The 15,724-nt window shown below is 38.4% G+C and overlaps 1 protein-coding gene across 3 annotated transcripts in view; it reads left to right on the top strand.

The window, feature by feature from the left end:
- rhpn1 (rhophilin, Rho GTPase binding protein 1) overlaps nt 1-15,724 on the top strand; it is a 27,649-nt gene extending 11,925 nt beyond the window's left edge. For 2 of the 3 annotated variants that reach the window (XM_081606207.1, XM_081606208.1), the window contains exons 2-16: nt 403-502; nt 1,906-2,021; nt 5,641-5,769; nt 6,388-6,463; nt 7,390-7,467; nt 7,640-7,764; nt 8,359-8,525; nt 9,137-9,324; nt 9,641-9,797; nt 10,136-10,261; nt 10,360-10,554; nt 10,629-10,705; nt 12,547-12,693; nt 13,337-13,489; nt 13,579-15,724. In XM_081606207.1, coding sequence (XP_081462333.1) covers nt 452-502; nt 1,906-2,021; nt 5,641-5,769; nt 6,388-6,463; nt 7,390-7,467; nt 7,640-7,764; nt 8,359-8,525; nt 9,137-9,324; nt 9,641-9,797; nt 10,136-10,261; nt 10,360-10,554; nt 10,629-10,705; nt 12,547-12,693; nt 13,337-13,489; nt 13,579-13,788 — 1,995 coding nt within the window. In that variant the 5' untranslated portion in view covers nt 403-451 and the 3' untranslated portion in view covers nt 13,789-15,724. Of the gene's footprint in view, nt 229-402; nt 503-1,905; nt 2,022-5,640; nt 5,770-6,387; nt 6,464-7,389; nt 7,468-7,639; nt 7,765-8,358; nt 8,526-9,136; nt 9,325-9,640; nt 9,798-10,135; nt 10,262-10,359; nt 10,555-10,628; nt 10,706-12,546; nt 12,694-13,336; nt 13,490-13,578 lie in introns of all 3 variants that reach the window. The other variant, XM_081606206.1, reaches the window with a different exon arrangement.

Below are 15,724 nucleotides of genomic sequence, written 5' to 3'. Positions count from 1 at the left end.
ATCTCTTTCAGAACTCTGTCTGAAAACAACGACAAGGCTTTATCAAGAGAAAAAAGTGTTCAGCTTGGCTTGTGTTTAGGAGATAAAGGTTCACCTGCCTTTGGCCTATTCTTTGTTACTTTTGGTGCGTTGCTGTTTGTACAAAGCTGGCAATAAGGCTGTAAGGGATGTAGGGGCCGTTTAAGCCGCCGGGTGTTGTTGGGTTACGATGGAGGGACCTGCCACAAGGCAAGTGGTTTACCGTTAGCTGTTAAAAGTTGAGGCTCAACTGAATAAAACTTGTTTTGTTTGTTTGTTTGTTTGTTTGTTTTTAGTTCAAATTAAATGTTAAGTGTACATTAGTGTGCAATGTGTGCATGTGAATAATGAGTTTAATAAATCCAATGTCGTTACTCTTCACAGAGACTTTGAGTTATCTCTGTCAGACGGCGTTTCGGACGACGACGACGACATGCCCGCGACGCTGCCAACAGACAGCAGCCACAGCGGGAGCATCCGCAAGGTGAGACACCAGAAACTCACCCTGATATGTTTCATCTGCCTGTTTGATGATTATGGCTTGCTACTAATAAAAACGCACAATTCTCTATCTCAGATTATTACACTGTTACAACCAATAATAATAAAAAGCTTTTTTTTATAGCAGAAATGTCATGCTATGGTCTATACAGTCATGGAGGATTGCTGACTTGACACTTGTTCAGCATACAGTCACTAACTCGTCCACATAGAAGATAAGGCACAAGGGACACCGATTGTTGTACTCAGTACTTCAGCTTATTAAGGGAAAATTGAGTGGTAGGAAAAAGGCACACAAGTTGCCATATTCAACTTGTGTGCCTTTAATTACTAATGAATAAGAGGTAAGGAGAAAATGAACTGGACTGCTGTTCAATGATCCAAGGTCCTCTTTCAAATTAAAGTAATTTTTGCAGATTCTTGCTTAAACTCAAATCATCTATTTTTAGACAATTGGTAGCCGGACTATCCCCTGGGAACTTCAGGTGAAAGATAAAGGCCCCGGCTGGTATTCCAACCTGTTCTGCTGTCCAGCCCTTGTTCTGCATGCTACACCAAAGACACATAAGTATTAATTAAAAAATGAGGGAAAATCAGTAGCTTGGGCAAAATATCTAACTTTAATACATAATCCTCCCAGTAATATGTCTTGCTTTAAAGTTAGATCATTCTACTGCAGAATTAAATTCAGATCTGAGCAAAACATGTTTTTTGTTTTGATTGGTTAATCCTTTAATTTTCTGAATCATGTGTGGACATGTTTGAAACCATTCACCTGTTGCATTACTTGACAGCTCATATTTGTGCATACCTTGTCATTTTCCTTCACTGTTAAATGAAATTGAGCATTTAGGAACGCGTGCAGTGACGATTCGCCAATGTCTCCTCCTTTAGATGTTTTGTGCTCTGTTGTTGAGCAGCCTCTGTCCTGCAGGCTTCCTGATGGTTGAGCAGAGGTGGGAGCTCAGCCAGAATCCTAATCCACACAGGCACTTTGAGGATTACTTGACATTCGCATGTTAAATAAATACTTTCATTGGGTGAGCAGGAATGAAACAGGGAAGTGAGTGCATTAAAATGAAAGAAGGTTACAAGTTTCTGAGGGAAAAGGTGATTAGAAAAAGTTTTGTGGAGAAGCAGAGGGAGTATTCAGCATGTTTAAACTCCAGCCCCTGCTTAATATAAACTCATTTTCTTTTTCTCTTTATTATTAATCTTAAACTTGCTTCTAAACCCGTGTGCAGTCTACTGAAGGAAAAAAAATGCTTGCAGATTCTGGAATAATCCTAACTATCAAAGTACTAAAACCTGATTCTCATATTGACTGCTGGATGTAAGAATCAGAAAAAAGTTTTCTCCTCGTGTGGTTTAATGTTTCCCCTGTAGGGCTGTGATCCCTTCGCTCAGACTCAGCGCAGTAAATTGCAGCATCGACGGGCTCGCATCAACCAGCAGATCAACAAGGAGATGCGCATGAGAGCAGGAGCAGAGAATCTTTTTAGGTAAGCAACATGAACGTATTATACCGATGCCTTTCTAAGAACCGCGCTGTTAATGTGCATCAATCCTCTGGTGAGGGAGAAATTAGACAAAACTGACAGGAGTATGGGCGTTCAGAACATTTTTGTTTGAATTGCTGTTCACTTGTGGATTCTTTTAGCGCTCCTTTTCATTTGCATTTAAACCTCCTTCTTTCACCATGTTCTGCTTTGCACATCAGAACAAAAACGCTGTACATCTGAAGCGCCCTCTACCATATAAAACCTATAATAGAAATTGTGTTTTTTAAATCACTGTAATGTCTTTGCTTACTAATAAAAATCCAATTTTAAAACAATAATAATTTTGATTTATTAATTTGAGAAAAATAAAATTCATTTATTCACACCAAGGACAAGAGCAGCTTAGAGATCTGGGAGGACATGTGCTATGCCAGATTTAAACTGTTGAATATAAACACATTTACTGTCTCAGCTGATGCTTATTTAGTACCAAATGAATTCTGCACAGTGCAGAATTCACCTGCAAAGGTGAATTCAGTGCAGAATAGTGCCAGAGCTACATAGCAGTTCTCCGACCTCATGTGTTTGACGAGTGACGGTGAGCATTATGGCAGTCCTGTTTGATGAATTTGTCAATTATCATCACTCTAGAACTCCAACATTTAAGACATGGAACTAGAAAATGTTTTTTAGACATGAGAAAACATTTAGACAACTTTTTTTTTAGTCAGAAAGTTTTCCTACTGTTAAATTTTATATTTGTCTCATTAGTTACAAGTTGTGCAGCACTCAGAGTGGGAGTAAGTCATGTATCAAAAAATACAATTCACATAGGGGAAGTAAAGCCACATTTACACTAACAATGTGTGAGTTTAGGGTCATTATGTGACACAGTGGTTAGAGCAGGTGCCCCGTTTACAGAGGTTATGGATATTAACGCAGCCGTCCCGAGTTCGACCCCCGTCCTCAGTTACTCTTGCTGCATGTCTCTTTTTCCCAACAAACTTGCATGATTTAAAAGAGCACGACATGTAAAGTTGTTGGTTTAAGACATTTATATGTCCCTCATTCGCTCTTCTCAGAAGTTGTTTGACTGCAGCAAGTTGTTCTCCACCAATGTTTTGTAATTCTCTGGATCAAAAACCTGTTCGATTGCATGGCTGACTCTCAGATGGTAAAACTGTGTTCTTGTGATTTGTGAATCCACAGAAAAGGAGAACGTTTATTTTTTGGTTGTGGTTAAATTCAAAATGTGCTTCTCTTTACAGTAACATGCATAGTAAAATTAAACATTGCATTTTATCTGAAACATCCAAAAGTTACAAAGCAGTTTCTTTGTGTATTACTATAAATCTACCAGTACAGTAAAATCTCCCAGGTTATTTTTTCCTGTGCTTCTGTACAAATAAAAGTCAACGAGTAGAAATAGAAATTATCTCCTTTATGAGATGGGTTTTTAATGTAAATGTTTCCAGAGGTGTGAATGTGCAATCAGACGCTAATGTTGAGTAAAAAAGCAAACTCTACCAACAACCTAGTCTGAGTTTGGTTGAGGTGAACTCTGAAGCAGTTTGAATACATATGTGAATGCCAAGAGGACCGGAAACTGCTCCACAAGCAGGAAGCGGACTATGGCAGAGGGAATTCTGGGTAAATAGAACCAAAACAAAAGTACATGTCTTGTTCTAGTGGGAGAAATGACTTATGGTCTTTTGCCAAAGACAAAAGAGAAATCCTAAAAACACAAAAATCTCCATTTTTGTTTAGATTTTACAAAGAAGAAAGGTTTTTTTCAAAGGGTTTAGTTAATGAAAGTGAACTGGACCAGCTGAAAATGTAACACATGTTGCAATAGTGGTCCAGCTAAGTCTGCAAATCATATTGTACACTGGTTGCTGTGTTGTTTGTGATTTGTGAAATCTTTTGGATTTGATTCTTTGTTTTCTCATTCCTGCTTTTTTTATTTTTATTTGATTGAAATGATTAATCACACATTAGAGCTGGCAGTTTTTTTAAGCTGTTGTGTTAAAACGTGATGACTCAGTTCTGTTCAGATAATGAAAAAAAGAAAGAAAAGAAAAAAAAGCACTCCTGCGCCTTCTTTTTGGACGCTTGGTCACAGAGACAAAGAGGACCCCCACACGGCCCGGCAGCCTGTAATCAGCCAGCTTTGTGTCCGCCTCCCGTCCTGTTCCCATGCAGAGATTCCCAATGAGTTTCACTGAGCTCATCCCCCCACTCATCTGGCTGGCAACCTCCCCCTTCATAGTTTGTTAGTGTGTGTTTGGTTATTCACCATGCAGTTTTACTCACTGACACTGTTGGGAAGCTGGCTTGTTTTAAGGAGTGTTGTCCTGTAGGAGGTGTTCAGTAATTCTTGATGTTTAACAAAGAAGGGTGTTAGTAATATGCCACGCTTTCAGGTTTCCTCTTAAAACTTCAGTATCTCTGAAGTTTCTTAGGTGAGTTAGTCAGGTTTTTTTTTCTCCTGATGTGCGTGCAAGTGTGTGTAAATGAAGGGGATATTTGGCAGCCCATTTAAAGCTGACTAATCAGATTGCCTTTGGCGTGAGACTAGATAAATGTGTATGCTTGTGTGCATGTTGAGACTTGAGATGGGAGTGACCAGTAAAGAGACTGCTGGTCCCTTTTTTTTACTGGTTTTATACCCAAAGTAGAAAGAAACAAGATTCTTTAGTTATTTGTTTATTCCAAGTTGAACAGTTATTGCAAAACTCACCAATATTTTCCCAATATTCTGCAATCCCAATTTTTTATTTTTTTTGTTTTGTAAATATTTAAAAAAAAAGACAGTGGGACAGTTAGAAATGTATATATATGAGGATTGAAGGTAATAATAACATTCATGAAAGGAAATCGGGGGGGGAAGAAAATTGCTAAATGTTTTTTCACTGACGGATTACATGGAGAAGCGAATGAAGTCAGACAGTGCTGACAAGGAAAAACCATGTGATCAAAGTGTTGTGAAATTGTACAGCTCCAGCTCCTTACACACTCATTAATTCATCTACAAACTGCATGTTTTTAATAAACATCCTCCAAATGTAATGGAGATGTTTGCTATTCTGTGTTAGCATTGGAGTTCACTTTATTCCAGCCTGTTCTTATGTGCTTGTTCAGTCATTTGAGTTTTGGAGGGGGAATAATTTCTTTGCCAAACCCAATGATTCCTCAGACTTCCTGGAACAACAGTGTGAGCTGGCTTTGCTCTGTGCCAAGTCTGTGTTTAGAGAACAGTAGAGGCTCTGATCGACTAATAGGACAGTGGAGTTACTCAATAATAGCAAATCCATATGTTGTTTTTTAACTGTGTAAAAAAAAAAGTGGTTCATAAAATAAAATTCATTTGAATTAGACTGTGTGCGCTATTATTATGTAAGTGAGCAATTTAAACATATATATTTCGGAACCTCAAGCTGTAAAAACTTACACATGCCTATTAGATTTAAGCAGGCGGTATGATTTCAACACCCTACATCAAGGTGTGCATATTTATTGGGTAGCTTCTGTTATATCATGAGTACTTTTGTAAGGGAACCGAAAAGGGGTTTCTGTTGATAATTAATCCTGTTTTAAATTTTTTTATATTTTTTTACAGGGCAACAACCAACAACAAGGTGAAGGAGACGGTGGCTCTGGAGCTCAGTTTTGTCAACTCCAACCTGCAGCTGCTCAAAGAAGAGCTGGAAGAGCTGAACAGCAACATGGAGGTCTACCAGACAGACAGGTAGTCACACAGACACAGTTCATGGTCTGTTTGTTGCATGCAATTTAGGCCACCCTCATTAAACTAATTATAATGAGCAAAAACAAGTGGATTGTCATTTTTCTATTTTCACGCTCTGTTTAGGTTGCATATCTGTCTACAGTTATATTTGTGATGGTTTGTGCTTTAAACTGTCAAAGTAATATTTCTTCCTTAGAAAGGATCATTTTACGTCTAATTTAGATTGCTCTAAATTAGACCTGAAATTTAGAGCAATGCCATTAATTTGAAGCTATCGAGATGCAAATTTTGTCTGTCAGTAGTTTTTTTCCCCCTCCACAGTCCAAGGTCAGGGCCAGGACAAACCCCCTCATTTGTGTCATTAATGACCCCATCGCATGCATGCATGCTTTGTTTGCAGTGCTAGTTAATGGTGGGGGCTTACCTGGGGGTTGAGCGGCCTGTGAGGCTTAATAATTGGCTTTAACATTGCTTGTTAGCAGGATCAGTCAGAGAGTGGAGCCCCCCTGCTGGGTTTTAAGATGAGCAGATGGCGGTGCGGACTTGTCTTCTGTTTGAAACCTGCTTAGTGCTTACGTATGACTAAGACCCACAACGTCTATTTATGTCTGTCTACAGTGATGCCATCAGTGTTCCCATGATCCCCCTTGGCCTTAAAGAAACCAAAGAAGTGGACTTTACTGTTCCCATCCAGGTGAGAGTATTATTGTGATAATTATTCAGCTTTTTTGTTCAGGAAAAATTATTTTGCCTGTTAAACTTTATATAAGAGCTCGATTTGACTGATTATGGACCTGATATTCCAAACAGCTGATTGGATGAAACATTTGAGCGAAAGTCACACAATTTGATTATCCAAGTGGAACCCCATGAAAACACTCTGTTAATTTAGGTGTCCATTCTTTGAGCCAATCAGCAGACCTCAAAGGAAAATCATTAAGTGTGGTGAGATGAACCCTCGATCAGATCCTCTTTAGAACTTCCATATCCTAAATGTTCATTACAAATTAACCAGTTCCTATTCCAGTTAAACTGGATTCAGAGCAGTAAAAAGTCTCTACACACATAGATCCATAACTTGCTTGCTAATATAAAGATTAGGAGGAACTTTGATCATTTTGTCAACGTTCACTTTAAAAAATACAGATGTTTAGTGTTCAGTCAGTCAATCGTCAAAGAATAAACACACCTTCATACCAAATACCTTCTAATATTTGTACTATTGAAAGTTATATTTGTTTTAATACACTCAAAGCACATCACAGCCAGCCTAACTTGACAGATAAGTTTTCAGCTTAAATTAATATTAATATTTTACCTGAAACAAAGAAGGAAGCCTAAACTTAAGAAGGCTGTTTTTTATCTCTTTATAAGTGCATCATTTTCCCTCTTCATGAAAGATTCTTCTTACTGTGTTTAATGCAACAAGATCTGTTTCAGCGTTGATATATTAAGTCAAGAATGTGCAGCAACAAGAGTATCTTTTTTTTGTTCGTCTTTTACCTAAGGATAGCTGAAATTTGTGCGGCACAGAATCCTCTTTTGCGTGTTGAAGGCATATAAAACTGCTTGTTCACACAAAAAAAACAATGAGTTTCTTTTATCTTTCCTCTGTTGTAGGATTTCATCTGTGAGCACTACGGCGAGGACAGCAGTCTGTATGACAACGAGATCAAAGAGCTGATTGAACTCAGACAGGTTCATAAAAGCACCATCACAGCTTTATACACAGCAGACTTCCCAGACGTCCAATACTGGATTTGCTTCCATGAAAATGAAAAACACCCAAAGATCAGCAGTGATGGACATTAGCAGGGATTTTGTATATCTGTTACAATTCTGGTTTTTTTTTGGTTTGTTTGTTTGTCAGGCGATGCGCACACCCAGTCGGAGCCAGGCTGGGCTAGAACTGCTGATGGAGTACTACAATCAGCTGTACTATCTGGACCAGCGCTTCTTCTCCTCACACAGGAACCTGGGCGTTCACTTTCACTGGTACAACATGTTCACTCTCATTAAAAATCTAGGAAATTATCCTCACTTATGCTTCACCTTTAAGGCGATTACCATTAATATGACCATAGAGTACCAGCCAGAAGTGGACGTAATATCTTTTAACTTTGGACTCTATAGGTCAGTGGTCCCCAAACTTTTTCCTGTGAGGGCCACATAACTTTTCCCTTCTCTGGTGGGAAAAGTGTTGCACGTTTATCACCTGGGCTGCCGGAAATTGTTGACGCGGGGGGTGAGGAGGTGGGGGGGGATGGGGTTTTATCGATTGATTTTTACCCAGAAAGCACATGGGTAAAAACCGTTAGTGAAACGGTCACTGGGACTGACTAGTATATATTCCATTGAGGGAAAGTAACTTTAACATATGAATTCCTCATATGTTAACATAAAGGCTCGTTTTGAAGTATAAGCTGCTACTTACAGACATTGCTTCGAAGAATTCGACCTGGAATGCGGCGTTCATAACAACGCCGGGCCGTAGCTTGGGGACCACTGCTATAGGTGTTTATTTAAATTAATGCAAACTCCCTATTATCCTAAAAAGGTAAGAAGTCTTCCTTCTAAATAATCCCCAAGGTACGACTCTCTGACGGGGGTCCCGTCATCCCAGCGTGCGCTGGCTTTTGAGAAGGGAAGCGTGCTGTTCAACATCGCAGCCCTGCACACGCAGATCGGAGCGCGGCAGGATCGCGCTGCTACATCCGGCATCGACAAGGCCGTAGACGCCTTTCAGCGAGCTGCAGGTGCTGGCAGAGCTCACGTTTACAAAAACACCTCAGATATTTCATTCAATTGTTTTGTGAGACAATGGAAGAATCTCTGCAGTCGCTCTAAGTAATCTTCCACTGTTTTCTATTCCATTACATGTAGCCAATCATTAGGATTATCAATATATAGATTTAATAAATAGTTTCAATTAATTGAATATTATTGGAAGATTTAATTGAGCAATTGATTGATACTCTTTTTATTAAATTTAAATTACATTTTTAAACAAAAGAGATAAAACATTTTTATTACTGCAAGTTTTATCTTATTTTTTCCAAAACATGAATGTCACGAATAAGACATAAATATGTTTTCGTAAAAGAAGACATTTAACACCATTGTGTGCTATTGTGCGCCGTCGTTCACAATCCTAAAGTCAAGGTAATTTTAGGGAGACTTTGATGTTCTTTCTCTTTGAGTTGTGCTCCAGCACATATTTTCTGTATCAAATGTTTGTTTAATCATAGAAGATCCAAACCATGACTGAGATTTAAATCTGATTATTTTTCAGTTTTTTCCGCTGTTGTGCAAAAATCTTTAAGCTGATGTTTCACATTCTGAGGTACTGCCTTCGCTGTCCATTTAGGTGCATTTAATTACCTTAAGGAGAACTTCTCCAACGCTCCAAGTCTGGACATGAGCGCTCTGTCTCTCAGCATGTTGGTTCGCCTAATGGTTGCTCAGGTGCAGGAGTGTGTGTTTGAACGCATCACAATCACCACGCGGGACACTAAGTTTACCTCCCAACTCCAGCTGGCACAAGAGGCTGCACAGGTGAGTTAACTTTGCTTTTTGTGTAACATTCAATGAACACTATCAGTGTTTCGAATCTAGTAGAAGGTGATGTGTCAAAGCACATGTTCAGACCTGCTGCTTTGTGAACTTAAAGAGCTTCAGAGAACATCATGTTGGTGGATGCATTTCCAGACCGGAAATGCACCCATTTCCGGTCTGCATGTAATAAAATGACTTTGGGCCTTCAATAATTTCAAAACACAATCAAGATTAATTCAGCTACTTTTGCTTAAGAATGTAATTTACCAGTTTGTTTCCTTTGCAACACACACTTTCTTTACACTGTGTTCTGCAGGTGTCGGATGTTTACTCGCTGGTGCACCAGACAATGACGCAACCCCTGATGAAGGATTATGTGCCATTTTCATGGGCGTCCATGGTTCAGGTCAAATCTGAACACTTCCGTGCTCTTTCACACTATTACGCTGCTGCTGCGCTCTGCGACCACACAGGTAAGGAGATACCAAGATTGTTATTTAGTTTAGTTGTTTTGGCCTCTGCTTAAATCACATTTTACTGAGGAATTTATTCATTTCATCTATAAACCTGAAAAACATAATGAATGTTCATCAGCATAAGTGTATCCAGGTAGAATAGGAGCCTTAAATATTACTGATGTTTAGAAATTTTTGAAATGTAGGTTTTGTGATACTAACATTGTGTAAAAAGACAGAGAACTTTTCTTGTTCCTCTCTGACGTTGTCACTGAAGCGCATCACTTCACAATCCCGCCTCACCTGGTTCCGACAACGCATCCGAACTTAACTTGGTGTATTATTTCCTCCTTTAGTATCTTTTGATGGAGAGGAGTGTGATAACGAGTCAGACAAGGCCTTCCTCAAGTTTTATGTCAACATTGCTTCAGGGCAAACTCTCAGCCAGATTCTGCAGGATCCTGAAAAAAGGCGAAAGCTTGGTGAGACTACATGTTTCAGAAATCTGCTCTCAGCAGGAATTACATGTTAGTGCAGACTTATCACTCACTTCTTTAAAATTGTTTGTGCTGACATGAAGGTAAAGCCCACCTTCGGCGTGCGGTTATGAGGCACGAGGAGGCCATGCGTGTCCACAGTCTGTGTAAGATCCTGAGGAAGATGGACATCCTGCAGGACGTCCTATGTCAAACACACAAGCGTTCCTTGGAGAAGTACTTGGAGCTGGACCGCGAAGACGACTTTGATGAAACAGCAGAAGCCCCAGAGATACAAGGTGAGAACTTCTTCAATGCAGTGTTGCAGATAAGCAATTCATAAATAACTAAGTGTGACTTCTTATGTTTGCAGCTCATACTCAGCAGAAACCAGACATCACTCCACCAAGCTTCACTACAGTCCAGGTTTCTGACATCTTTCAAAGACTGGTGAGGAAGAGAAAACCTCTTTTAAATATGGGAGACATCAAATTGCCGCTTTTTTGAATCAGGTGTATAATCTGTCTCTACGATTTCTTTCATTTATATCAAGGGGAGTTATGAGAGCCCCAGAGTTTGTAGCAAGCAGTCGTTTTTTGGCTACGGTTGTAATAAAAGTGCTGAATAATTTGTAATAATTCATACTTGCAAGACAAGTACAAAATATCAGTCAATTTTTTACCCAAACTTAGAAAATATAGCTTAAAGATTGGCTTAACCAGATGAAATTTAGGTTTTTGAAATGGTTTAATTGAACTTTAGAACAAAGTCTGACCAAAATTTGATGAAGTTGCCAGAAGAGGGACGTGGATAATAAATAAACTCAGTGTGATATTTTTGGAGATGTTTTTGGAGGCAGAGTGATCAAATATATGACATGCTTCAATAATCTATTATTATAAGGGCAAACATTTAATCCTATAATAATAAGGGTTAAATATTTAACCATTCAGTTTTTTTTACATATTAGTTTGTTTTCAGTTGATCTCAACATAATAAATGTCGGTTTGGATTGGTTTATTTGATAGGGACAGACACACGTCACAAAAACTGAATCTTTTAACAAGGGTGTGGATTCTTTAGAGCAGGGGTGCCCAATACGTCAATCGCGATCGACCGGTCGATCGCGGAAAGGTTTTGAGTCGATCTCGGCAGGTGACAAACTGAACGCCGCCAGGACGCTGAGACCAGCACTTCCTCTTCTGATAGGCTTATCAAAAATATTCACTAAGATCCTAAATGTTTGTAGCTTCATGAAAAAAATAATTATAAAAAGTCAACAAAACATGTTAAAATTAATAATCTCAGTAATTATTGTTTCAACAAGGTGTTGCGCAATTCAGTGCGTTTTGGTTCCATTAACAAAGAAAAAGAGAAAAAAAGGAACTCAAAGTCCGACTGACGAGCAGAGTAGGAGTTTAAATTAGCTACTCAACCACCGCTGTGTTCATGAGAGGCTTATTAATAATCGAGAAATAAATATCAAGTCTGGAAACCTGATATGTAACGGACTGAATGTTGTGTTTTTAATGTAATCTTTGCTCGGCTTGCGGGGCGCAGGCGGTTGCCACGACAACGGGTGTGCTTGAGAGAGAGAAGTAGGAGTGGTTTTGAGTTCATCACCTGTTCGGATTGTTTTACCTTTGTTTACCTTTGCTGTGGCTCATCGCACCTGCTGTAGTTTCTGAACGTTCAATAAATGACAAACTTGGACTAATGACCTTGTTCGTTCGTGACTATATGTCACAACAAACATCAAATAGGACAAATATATCTAATTAAGTTTTAACAAATTCTACCGCGATAATTATGTGAAATTAAATTCATCATATCCCAACTTCAGAAGATCTGCCTTTACCTTTACTGGGCTCTTTGGTTCCTCCTGTCAGTCTGTAGTTTCTCACACTGAGGTCATCAAACCAAATTTCAGATCTACCATGACTGACTGACACCTGCTGGCCTCAGGTTTGCAACCAGCTTCTGACTGAGAAACCAGTAAGCTGCTCCCAGTGTCAGAATCTCACTGAGGAAGAAACTGGATCAAGTTTTCTGTCACTTTATTATTTCTGCTATAACTGATGTATATTCGCATATAAAATAAGTCAATAGAGTTTAATTTGCAATTTTTGTGTCTTTGTGTCATGAGGTAGATCTCAGGCGGCTAGTGAGAGAAAAAGTAGAACTTGCTCTCAAAAAGTTTGGGCACCCCTGCATTAGAGAGACCCTGTATATGTTTATTTAGAAATAATCAAAAACATGACAGTCACACAGAACTGCTTCCTGTGCTGCAGGGCCCCTTGTCAGTGTTCTGTGCAAGGGCCCGCTGGGGCCCCCCACGTGTGATCTGCCTGCAGAAAAGAGATGGTGGGATGGGTCTCACACTCCGAGGGGACTCCCCTGTACTGGTTGCTGGAGTCGTACCTGGAGGCTGTGCAGAGGTGAGACTAACTGCATGTGTTAAGGGTGTAAGCCTTAAGAAGAACTAAATAAAAACAAGATGAATCCTCTGGATAGCATTTGTATCCATAAAATGTGTTGACGAGAATTTCTTGATGCTTAAATAATGTAGTAACAATCGGTCATGGAACTGAAAGGAACCAAGTGTTTTAATGGCTGCTATGTTCCTTACCACAGAAAAATCCTAGTGAAATGAAAAAACACACTCTACGTTCAACTTTTATTAAATAAAGAATAAAGTTTCAGAACAAAAAGTAAGAAATGAGGATGATGAAAATGTAAAAAAAAAAATATATATATATATATGCACCAATCAGAATTTTGCCCATGCTATCTAGTTTTTCAGCAAAAAATTAATTAATTTAGTAGAATCTATGTTTGATTGGAAAAAGATCAAATTGTTCAGTTTTCTTACTTGTTGGTCACTGATCAAGGCAGATCAACTGAAAATTCAACCACCAGCCAATTTCTAAAAAAACAAGATATTTGTTACAGAGAATGTAAAAATAAATGTTCTGATATATATATATATATATATATATATATATATATATATATATATATATATATATATTATTTATTTATTTATTTATTTATTTTTTCTCTATTTTGTTTGATTTTCAGGAGGCAGGACTAAGAGAGGGAGACTACATTGTAGCAGTGGATGGACAAGACTGTAAGTGGGCCAAACACGGGGAGGTGGTCCTCATGCTGACGAGCAGCAGTGACAGAGAAGTAGAGATCAGTGTGGTGACGTTACACTCACATGACACACAGGTAAATGTGACAATTTGTGTGCTCAAATTGACAGCAAGTGCAGACCTGAGAGATAAATCGTACTGAATAAGTCATATTTGTCCATGCAGATGGAGAGAAAGGCGGCCATGTTGTCCCACAGCAGCGACAAAGAAAACAGTCGCCAAAGGCTGCTGGGCGGGGCCAAGGGACAGAGCTCCGGCTCCTTGTTGAACTGGAACAGGAAGAAAAAGAGGGAAGGCAGCGGTGTCGCCAAGAAACTAGGAAGCACTTTTAGTTTGTCTTTTGGAAATATCCGTGACACGGAGACCATGTACTGAGACGGGACTGTGGAGGAATCACTCAGGGACCCACAACAGCAGAGAAGGTACAGTGGGCAGCAACAGTTTGTGCCGAGCAAAGGAGCTCAAACATAGAAAGGCAAGTCTCTCTGGAGAACTGGACAATTTTTTAGTCAAAATGTGAGTTTGTTTGGTAAAACCTGCCTATAAAGAAGCTGTGACATAATCATGTAATGAAAAACTCTACTTTAAAACATCATGGCTTTGTTTTTACTGTGCATACTTTTTTTAAAATTTGTTTATATCAGCAGATAAAATCCTGATTTTCTCTGCTGTAAATTTACTGTTTCTACAAAATGACACTTAAGGAAATCATGAGAAACAATAACAAGACCAGAGGGCAACAGCAGCACTGAAGGGGGTTTCAGTATTATTGGAAAAATAGTTTTTTTTTCTCCAGCTAAGGAAGCCTCAGTGGTTGCATCCTTAAGTTTTCAGTACATACTGTAGCAAGTTACGCTGTGGGGGTTGAAGAATGTGTTGCTAGTTGAAAAAGTTTTTGGTCTTGGTTTTAGGATAGATAAAATCACCCTCACTTAAAAAATGTTAAGTCAAAAGATAAATCACTCAAATTTCTTACTTTAAAAAGTTGAACGATGTTGTTTTTATTTTATTTTCAATCTTTGTCTTCATCACCATCAGCCTCTTGTATGCAGGTCTTGGAATAAGACTCTTATGATCAAATGAGGGAACATAGTGTACTGTATATAGAAATCCGTTTGATTTTATTGGTTTTACTACAAAATAAAATCCAGATCCAGAAAGGACACTTTTATCACATTGCTGAAGGAGCCTACAGGGATTGTGATTAAGAATTAGAAACAGTATAAATATTTAATGTTTTATTATAAGCCAATGGTGCTAACTGTGTTTTAATTAATTAAAATATTACTTTGGGAGATAATAGAATATTTAAATTCACCTTGGTACTGCAGCCGTTAACCCGCTCATTTAGCACAGACAGAGAAACAATAGTTGCTGATGAAAGCAAATATTGAGGGAAAAAACATACAAGAGTAATATTTGGAGAGAGGAGTTAGCAATTATAAGCTGCCAATCAGACCAATTTTCTGTTCACACTACAGGGGGCGCCCTTTCACACTGACCGGACAAAAAAAAGCAATAACAAAAAGTTGCTCTGACTGCAAATGACTCAAGTATTTTACATCATTTTTGACAACGGTACACAGTAAGTTAGTTATGTCTCGAGTTCCTACACATTTTGTAAAAGTATTAAATTTGCTTTATTTTACCTTTACTTTCCACATATGGGCATGGAAAACAAAATGAAGTATGGAAAGAAATATTATGAGACAATTTTTCTCTTTTTACTTGAGTTAAAGATGAACATTTTTTATCTTTTGGTAAATAATTACTCAAAGAACCAGATTTCTTCATTTATTGCAAACTTTGCGCATGAGGCCATATTATAATAGGAAACAATTTAAGAGCAAACCATATGTGCAAAACTTAATTTAAGAGTTGACCCTGCTCTAAGGCATAATGTAGCTTTTTCATTTTTTTTTTTTTACAATAGGAAGAAATTGGCAGGTGATGAAAAGTCAGTCACTTATGTACCCTTGAAAACGTGAAAATGCCCTGAAAGTCAACTGGACGAGAAGGGGACATTTATGTATGAACTCTGGATTATTACTCAGTGGTACTGCTCAGGTTTCTCTGAGAATATTCTGTAACCATGGCGATGAGAAACATCTTGGTTTGGATGACTTTATGGTGTGAAGCTCAACTCTCTCTGTAATAATTGTTTAGATCATTTCTCTTTAGATTATATGCACTTGAATTTTCATGTTTTTTATTTTTTTTGTAGTTTAGACATCTTTGATGCACTGTGAGAATTTTTTTGTTTATATTGTAGCTTTATTGTTACAACAATAAACTCACACTGAGGCTGTGA

The sequence above is a fragment of the Poecilia reticulata genome, chromosome 4, assembly GCF_904066995.2.
Source record: "Poecilia reticulata chromosome 4, P_reticulata-male-v2, whole genome shotgun sequence".
Lineage (NCBI taxonomy): Eukaryota > Metazoa > Chordata > Actinopteri > Cyprinodontiformes > Poeciliidae > Poecilia > Poecilia reticulata.
This window is presented reverse-complemented; position numbering and strand designations above follow the sequence as displayed.